General features: G+C 38.6%; 1 protein-coding gene across 2 annotated transcripts in view; it reads right to left on the bottom strand.

Annotated features, from left to right (window-relative positions):
* SKOR2 (SKI family transcriptional corepressor 2) overlaps positions 1–10,000 on the bottom strand; it is a 44,572-nt gene that overhangs the window by 26,986 nt on the left and 7,586 nt on the right. For both annotated transcript variants that reach the window (XM_075585938.1, XM_075585930.1), the window contains exons 2-4: positions 5,052–6,857; positions 4,404–4,458; positions 2,100–2,174 (exon numbers count right to left, since the gene is read on the bottom strand). In XM_075585938.1, coding sequence (XP_075442053.1) covers positions 2,100–2,174; positions 4,404–4,458; positions 5,052–6,812 — 1,891 coding nt within the window. In that variant the 5' untranslated portion in view covers positions 6,813–6,857. The remainder of the gene's footprint in view (positions 1–2,099; positions 2,175–4,403; positions 4,459–5,051; positions 6,858–10,000) is intronic.

The raw sequence follows: 10,000 nt of genomic DNA on the forward strand, positions 1-10,000 counted from the left end.
GTTGATATGCTGTATATATATATTACACAAGGGTGAATATGTGTAATATACAGTATAATATATATATATATATATTATACTGTATATTACACAAGGGTGAATAAATTAAAATGGCAATGTGACAGACATATACTGTAGCAAGAACATATGACCATAGTTGGACAAAGATTATACTCAACTGGATTCCAAGGGATATCAAAAGATCAAGAGGGGAAATTAGGATATCAAAAGATGATGGGTGAAATTAGGAAATGTGTTGGAACAACGTGGAGAAGAGTATCATACAACCCACAGTATGTGAGTATCATTGGGGAGGTCTTCGCCCAGCATGGGATAGACAAGGGCAGAAGATGAGGAATATATATATATATATATATATATATATATATATATATATATATATATATATATACATACATACATACAGTGGTCGACAAATCACCAAAAAATCTACACGCCGAAAAAAAAAATCTACTCGCCACCTAGTACCACACGTGTGCTGCTTGGGCCAATAGGAGCTCGCCACGATGTTAAATCCACTCGCCCGGGGCGTGCAAATGTATAGGTTTGTCGAACACTGTATATATATATATATCAAATGGAAATATTACTGTATACATATATACATATAATATAATATATAATATATAATATAATATATATATATATATATTGTGTGCTGGTGATAATGGTGAAAGGCAAGGTCGCAGACCTGTGTAAGACATGCAAATGAGCATATATATATATATATATATATATATATATATATATATATATATATATATATATGTATATATATATATATTTATTTTTGTATTGCAATATATATATATAATATATATATATATATATGTGTGTGTGTGTACAGAGAGAAAGATCTCTATCTCTCTGTCTCTCTCTGTCTCTCTCTGTCTCTCTCTGTCTCTCTCTGTCTCTCTCTGTCTCTCTCTGTCTCTCTCTGTCTCTCTCTGTCTCTCTCTCTCAAAATATACACTGCAGCCTCTTGCATATATATTGAGGGGTAAATGTGCATATGTATATGATAAGCCAAGTGGCAGACTTTCAAGATGCTTTCCATCCTTGTATTTATTGCAGCACATACTGTAGTATAAGATTCCTCTCCTGTATTTGCTCCTCTCACCCTCTCCGCTGCCTGCGCTCTCTCTGTCTCATTTGACAGGCAAATTTGCAGACATTGCCTGAGGATAACAACCTCGTTTGACAGTCAATTAACCGTGAATAGTCAAAGCCAAGGCAGTTTGCATTACATAAATGGAAAATTAGATTCTCTTTTCCCAAGAAACAAAACCTCTCCTTAAGACACCGCAATAGACAACTTAGTATCAAAACTTCTAATCACGTATTTCCCAAAGCCCTTGGAGACATTTAGCAATCAGTAAAAGGTGGTTTCATTTAATTTGTATAATGTAATTTTTGTAAATGTATTATACATTTTGTGTAGAGATCATTATCATGAAGATAATATAAATGTTGGCATAGATGCAATAAAACACCTTTAATGTCTTTCTGACAGATATAAAAAGCAATAAACTGTGATCCTTTTTAATGGAAGGTTTCTAAGAGAACATTTCAATTATTGTCATTTCATGCTTTTGCAGACTCTTTCATTGTATATGTTTATAAAATCCCCTTTGATGCATTCTCTGCAATTAATAATCCACTTCCTATTAATGTCTTGCTTTTCCAATTTTCTTATTTTCGCTATAATATCTGCTTAGAGTCGTTTCCACCCTCACCCTTGCACTAAACATCCTCGGTTATTTCTGTAATAAGAGGAAATTTTACCTTGGAACAGGGGGGCTCAACTCCAATTCTCAAGCTCCCCCCAGCAGGTCGGGTTTTCAGGATATCCCAGCTTCAGCACAGGTGGCTAAATCAGTCCCAGCTTCAGCACGGGTGGCTCAATCAATCAGAGGCTCAGTCATGGAGAGAGCCTCTGATTGAGCCTCCTGTGCTGAAGGTGGGGTATCCTGAAAACCTGGCCTGTTGGGAGGCGGGGCTTGAGGACTGGAGCTGAGCACCCCATGCCTTAGACTAGTGCAGTTCACTTATTGTATTTATCACAAAACACCAAGTACCTGCAATTTCTCTCCAGAATTCACCTCCAGATGGCTCTGATTCTGTGATGAAACAATGCAGCTCCTTGCTTTTATCTACAATTACACACAACATACCCGTTTAACAGAATATAGAGAATACTATGGCTAAATTCGTTGTAACAGAGAAACAATTTCTTTATGCTTTATAAATGTATACATGGTGGTGCACTAAAATGAAAAACATTGTGTACACTGATCTATGATTAAAACTAACCACTCAATAATTTGATATTTTATGATGAAAAAAAAATAAATTCACTATGCAATGTGTAATTTTAAAGTGCACACCACGTGGCCCAATCAATGCTTACAGTAAATCCAGAAGACTACATCACGTGGCAGATTAGCAGGAGAGCAGGCATCTATCTGCCTTTTCACTGTACAACACCACACAATGAACTACAGTGTACTATAGCTCCTGACAGACACATCTGCAAAGTTAGCTTTATTTATGACTAAAAGGGTCCATATTTGTTTCCTACAACAGAAGCATAGCCAGCCGGACATTCATAATGGTGCCAAAGGGACTGCTTTGTCCTAAATATTCTATGCTTGCATATGGATGATTAAACAGGGCAACCACTACTGCAGAAGACAAAAAAAAAGTGTGTTAACACCCCCAAGATAGGGAAAGGTATCACACGTTACACATTTAAAGCAGACCCTAAACTATATCTTCTCTACAATGCTGGTTTCACAAAAGTGGTAGGTTTAAGCATTCATAACCCCAAGCCTACCCTAACATGCCAATCTAGCCCTAACATGCCAGCCTGACCCTAACATGTGAGCCTAACCGTAACATGGCTATCTAACCCTAACATGCCAATCTAGCCCTAACATGCCAGCCTGACCCTAACATGTGAGCCTAACCGTAACATGGCAATCTAACCCTAACATGCCAGTCTAACCCTAACATGTGAGCCTACTCCAACATGCCAATCTAGCCCTAACATGTGAGCCTAACCGTAACATGGCAATCTAACCCTAACATGCCAGTCTAACCCTAACATGTGAGCCTAACCCTAACATGCCAGTCTAACCCTAACATGTGAGCATAACCCTAACATGCCAGTCTAACCATTACATGTGAGCCTAACCCTAACATGCCAGTCTAACCCTAACATGTGAGCCTAATCCTAACATGCCAGTCTAACCCTAACGTGAGCATAACCCTAACATGCCAGGCTAACCCAAACCTGCCACCCTAACTCTAACATGCCAGTCTAACCCTAACATGCCAATCTAACCTAAACCTGCCAACCTAACCCAAACCTGCCAAACTAGCCGACAACCTGCCAGCCTAACCATAACATGCCAGACTAACCCAAACCTGCCAGCCTAACCATAACATGCCAGACTAACCCTGGCCTTAAGCCTAATCAGCACTGTCTGAGTCTGTCTGTCTGAATAAGATGGGAGACAATTATTGCCGGCCAAATGCGGTAGAGAGAGTAGGCTATAGCCGGCTACTGGGTATATACAATAGTTACTTTATTCTGAATAATCACTTCAATACCAAGTTATGTTGCACATATTTTGACCAGTGTCCTAAGTCTGCCATCGGGCGGATGGTTATATACAGAGCAGCGCAGGAATTATTGGAAGCACATATTACAATAGGCTGGGTCACATTCTACATTTGAAGCCCCCCCCCCATCCCCCCTATTATTGCTTCAAAAACTCTACCAAATATCAGTTGGCTTAAATTCCTCTAACTCAATACAAAATACCCACGAACATATTGCTGATACAGATAAAATGTTTTTTTTTTGTATGTTCATTTTAATGCATTTTTTTGGAGATGATATACAGTATGGACTGGTCCATTTATTACATTGGAGACTGATATACAGTATGGACTGGTCCATTTATTACATTGGAGACTGATATACAGTATGGACTGGCCCATTTATTACATTGGAGACTGATATACAGTATGGACTGGCCCATTTATTACATTGGAGACTGATATATAGTAGGGGACTGGTCCATTTATTACATTGGAGACTGATATACAGTATGGGACTGGTCCATTTATTACATTGGAGAACTATAATGAAAGCAATACCAACAATAAACTGCAATTAAAAATGGTGTGACTTTTGCTTCTAAGGGACTTCACTGCAACTTCATCCAAAAGTGATTTATGCTGGGTGCTAATGTCCTAATAATGTTAGAAACCCCTATTGGAAACGACAATTTGTTTTTCCTATTGGACATTTGATGTTATGATGTGCACCTTCCTAGCAGCAATATTTCAGTAGAGAGATGTACATACAGTACCTGCAAAGGAATCTTCCTTTGAAGATAGGCTGGCGTCCTCCTTGCTTTTCGGATTCTACAATAATAATAATAAAAAGAAAAAAACATGTATACATACAGCACATCTGTTAACAAAATGTACCTATTCCTGAAAAAAAACCCACAACCTCCATTTCTTTTTTGAATGGTCTACATTTTTATGTCTCTCTTTTTACCTTTGTAATGGTATAATCGCCATTATTTCCAATTGCATAATTCCTCATTGAAACGCATAATTGCAAATAAAATACATATTGTCTGTGAGACTTATTATAATAGTCATTTTTTTTGGTCCATGACCAGCCTTTTTCAGTACACTGGGTATGTTTAGTTTCCAAGGAATGTCCAGTTAGGGACAAACTGTTCAGTATAATGTAACAGTTTTTAATGATCACTGTATAACTTAACATGGTTTGGACAAGTGCAAAAATCTCAAGTAGAATAGGGTTCATTTGCATGGAGAACAGTTGCTCTTTTCTATGCCATTTTGTTAAAAAAGCTTAACACATTGAACATTTCATTTCTGTAGGGCATCTAGTTATCAATCTTATTATGCATACATAAACCATTCAGCCTAAAGCTGCATTTAAATAATAATAATTAGTTGAAGAGCCTAGAGGGGATATTTACATCTTTGTAGCAGGGCTCCTCCAGTGATGTATGACGGGGGCTGGAGTCTTTTGGGGTAGAAGAAGGATGTTCTGTGTTTTCCATTTTCTCCCCATGTGTTTCATTTCTGGAGCTGGGGAAGGGAGATCTTTCTTTGCAGGCTTTCTCTGTGCTCTCTGCCAGACCTCTGCTTTGGAGGAATTGGCTACTGAGGCTCTCCTCTTCTTCGTCGTCTTGCTGTTTGTTAGACTCCACGTCCACCTCCTGCTCCTCATCTGTGTCTGAGCTGTCACTTTGGTAACTGCAGCTTGTGCCAGGTGAAATGTGCCTATCGGAAGCAAAGTCCTCCATGTTGCCATGAAGCTTGGCAATACTCTCTGCATCTTTGACCACTGGCCTGAAGGCTGAGTGGTAGCTCTGTTTCCTGATGGGGAACGATGGTACATCCAAAGCATTGGCTCTCACTTCAGATGAGGATCTGATGTCACTGGCCACTGGAGAACTTGAACATTCAGTTTCAAAAAGGTTATCCCCAGTGTTGCTTATGCTGCTCCCATCACTTTGGTCAGACAGCTCCAGGAAAGCCTGCCTTAGAGTAGGGTTGTCTGTAATGGAAGTAAGGGCACTGGGTTGAGGCTGGAGATAAGTAGGGACTGGGAGACCACCTGGGGTTCTTGGTGGCCAGAACATACAAAAGGGGGGATAAAATGCATCTTTTCTTCCAGGCCAAAATAGTCCTGACAGTGCACTTGCCTTTTGACCATTTACTGAGTCACTGTCATCTTTCTTCTGACAGAGGCCAAAGGCAGGGAAGGTGTATGGGTTTGGAAAGAGTGTGCTTGCAGGGAATTTTTGCAACATACCAAACCCCTTACTGGGAACTGGGATGACAGGGTAACTTCGTTGGGTTTTGTTTGGGATGTTAGGAGTTTCTATCTCTTCTTCTTCCTCAAACCTTGGTCTTTTCTGATTCAGATCCTGCCCTATCATGTGTGGCATAACACCACTCGATGCCTTGACAGAGCTCAACGAATGACAATGTCCATGAGAGAGAGCTCTCTTGCGGCTCCCACCATTAAACATGGCTTTGACATCCTCCCATGCAAACACCATTTCGTCTGGAGGGGTCTTATCTGTTAGCTTTAAGTGTCTTCTCCATGAGTTGAAGTTCGCGGCATCTGGCTGTGTGTATTTTGCCTCTGGGGTGCGGTGAGAATGGAAGATGAACTTGTTGGGTGAAAAATACATATTGCAGTAGGTGCATTTGATACATTTAGCCCTGGAACTGTTATACCTAGCGGGGATGAAGCTTCCTCTGGAGCCCCATGCACATTCGTGGGTGACATCAAATGCAAAATTATCTGGAAGTTTGGGGGGTCTGTTTTCTCCTAGGAATGATTTGCACAGTCTTTCAGCTTCCCTTTTGGTGATCATTCCGCATCTCCTTGAGGAAATAGGCATAGCCCCAGCCCTCCTCAGTATCTCCAACTGCACTGGGGTGCACTGCACACAGGTGATGCCCAGAGCTACCCTTCTGTTGTGGATTTCATTGTAGCTGTAGTTCTTAAGAAGTGTATTGGATATCTGAGCGAGGCACAACCTCTCCTGTCCATCAATTACTAGTGAGACAATGGGAATACCGTACAGAATCACTTGACTGACTTGGTTGGGCTTCATACCGGAGTGGGTAGTTCTAGGCTGGTTCAAGGAGTCTTGTTGGTAAGTGCTGGAAGGAGATGCTTGTAAGATATCGTTGGTTACTGGTAGAGGACTTGTAGCCATCTCTACACTTGTCAGCTGAAGGAACTTCTTTGGTCCACTTGGTTACTGAAAAGAGAATTGAAAAGAGAATGAAAAAGTGTGTCTGAGGCATTACAACACATCTGTGAAACTGAGGACAGAACATGACACATCACAAGAAATGAGCCACTAGTCACTTTAGAAATATGCACTGTCTTCCCTTCTGGATGCTTTAGAAACTCATAATATATACATAGAGCTAACCTGCAATGAAGTTTCATTCCCAGTTCACATTCACCTTTCCGGCATGAAGAATTAAAAAATAAAGGAGATGTAAATAGTCATAAAATAGTATAATATAATACCTGCAAAAAAAAACCCACCCACACACACACACACACACACACACACACACACACACACACACACACACACACACACACACACACACACACACACACACACACACACACACACACACACACACACACACACACACACTTCATATTCAGATATTTCTAGCTACATAATTGCACATTATAAAGTACCATTGCATACTCTCTAATTATCCACGAAACACAATTTGCATTTGTAAACCATTCATGATGTATGTTTTGCTATAGGGTGTACTAGTAAGCAAAGGTTTCAAGTAATGTAACTATTAATTAAAATACAATTAACCTCCTTAAGCTTGAAGACTGCGTGTAGCACATAAATGTTTTCATTATAAGGGAGATGAAACGCACATCAGACAGTGAAACCAGTGTTTGTATCATGAGATTACAGACCACAATAACTCTATGAATGAAATCTAATCTCCTAAATACATTCAATCATTCATTTCAGTGAAACATTTAATTTTACTATGTAATACTGTGACAAAACAATAACCTTTTAATCATTGCTAAAGCGAACGGTCTTTAGATACATATATCTAAGGGGTTCTGCTGTAGACTGTTTAGAGATGCTCAATAAATACGAATATGGTAAAATACTGGTTATTTATAAAACATAACAGGTTATTAATATAACACACAGGGTGTTAAAATAATATACATGTTATTAAAATATACTTATAATATTAATATGGCATACATTGCTTGCACTCAAAACAATTTGTACCCACTTAAACTATATATAAATAAACGATTAATTAAATGTGTAAACAGTGATATAATAAAAGAAAAGCAATGCTGAGATTTGTCATTAATGAATAATTGTGTGGAGTTTGGAACGGTTTCAGGAAATGTGCACAGTTTACCTAAAACTGATTTACCAAATAATTTCAGGGCTTGTTTTCGGGAAACCTCTTCTAGAAAATATTTGTCAATGCAAACATCTTTTTTTCCCCTACACATTAATAAATACATTCATATTTTTTTTTACCGCGGTTATATGTCTTAGTTTTTGCATGAAGTTGCATGAAACAGTTATAAACTTCTAATATTTTAATACTATAGTATTATGACACTATTGTCTCTGGGGACATTCTGTTATTATCATATTTCTACATTCATATTTCATGGTATCTATTCAAATTAATTCGCATTTTGGACAATACATACTTTGTTACCTGTAATTAGCAACTGTTTAAATGAGTTACAAAAATAAAAAAAACTCCAATTGTTTTAATGCCTGTTGGATTACCAAAAATAATAAAATAGATTTCTGATGAAGCGCTTGATTCAGATAGAAAACATTATTGTTGACAAAAAAAATGTGGGTCTTTTTAACAGTGATTTCTTTACAGAAAGTGATATTTTATTGAACCAAACCTGAAGGATTTCAGTTCACAAGGTTTTTTTTTTTTTTTTTACTAGTGATTGAGCCTCCAAAGTCCCTTCTGCATAGGGACGTGAGGTCAGATATGAACTTCAAACCTTGTATAGACAAAGGTCAGTGTCAGAGTATAAAGATCGTGCTGGGGATAGTTGCAGGCGCATGTACTGTATACAGAATAGCTCAACACTTGCTGCAACAGTCAAGGCTGGAAAAGACATGGACTTAAATAACTAATTACTGTACCATTTATTATATCTGTGTTATCACTCATGAATGAAGCACACATTTACATTCAATAGACTTTTATGTGGGAAAGTGTTGATCTTTGTGGCCTAGTGACAAAGGTTGTTGGGAGACCCCATGAGATACAGTATCAGTGACATGTCACCTTGACCAAGTAACTTTACTGTCCCTGTACAGCATGATTTCAGAAGGAGATTGTAAACCCCTAGGGGTCATTTATCAAAGTCTCACGGCTGCAAAATATGGGTGAAAAAACGGCACCAGATTTTATTAAGGGAAAGTACCGAAATCAACAGGGTTTTCTTGTATGGGTGGATCGGATGCGGTGTTTTTACCCCAATTTTAAAGCCGAAAGACACATTCGTTGCCCCCTGAGAGCCTGAGCCCGGATAATGCCTGTACATTTCACACTGGTAATGCTGTATAGAGAATAATAATAGCATTCACACATACACATCCAGCACCACATCCAGTAGTTATAATGCTTAATGGGTATAGATAGATAGATAGATAGATAGATAGATAGATAGATAGATAGATAGATAGATAGATAGATAGATAGATAGATAGATAGATAGATAGATTCACAGTCACTAAAAATATTCTACAATATTGTATTTAAAGTAAAATAAATACCACGTGCAAAATTAACATGCAGAATAAAAGGCATATAGTTGATATTACAAAATAACATTTTCTGTCTAAAATCATTATGTATGGAAAATATTTAAGGTTTATAATACGACTTTATTAAAAAAAAAATATATATATATATAAATATATACCTACTAGAATAACTGCGATCTTTACAAAGTTGTTCTGTGCATGCTTTGGAGAAGCAGGAGCAGAAGTGACCATCAATCCATGTCCTTCAGCAAGCAGGCTGGGAGCTTTTGTTTGGTTTAAGTCATATCCAGGATCTCCACTGCATTAGTGACTGTAAGTATGGGCTGGCTGCTTTGAGTAGAGAGATGGATCAGTCCTCAGACAGCCCAGGTGTACAGTACTGTATGTGTGTGTCTGTGCACACTATGTGTGTGTGTCTGTGTACAGTATGTGCTTCTGAGCATCACATTCAGCGCCCAAGCTCTTTCTCTCTCTGCTGCAGCTGCCTATGAACTCCTTCTGGACCACAGGAACAGCACCGTGACGTCATCGCCGTTCAATTAACCCCTTCAACCCAGCGAGTCCCTTGGGTCAGACTT

The sequence above is a fragment of the Ascaphus truei genome, chromosome 1 (assembly GCF_040206685.1).
Source record: "Ascaphus truei isolate aAscTru1 chromosome 1, aAscTru1.hap1, whole genome shotgun sequence".
Taxonomy (NCBI): domain Eukaryota; kingdom Metazoa; phylum Chordata; class Amphibia; order Anura; family Ascaphidae; genus Ascaphus; species Ascaphus truei.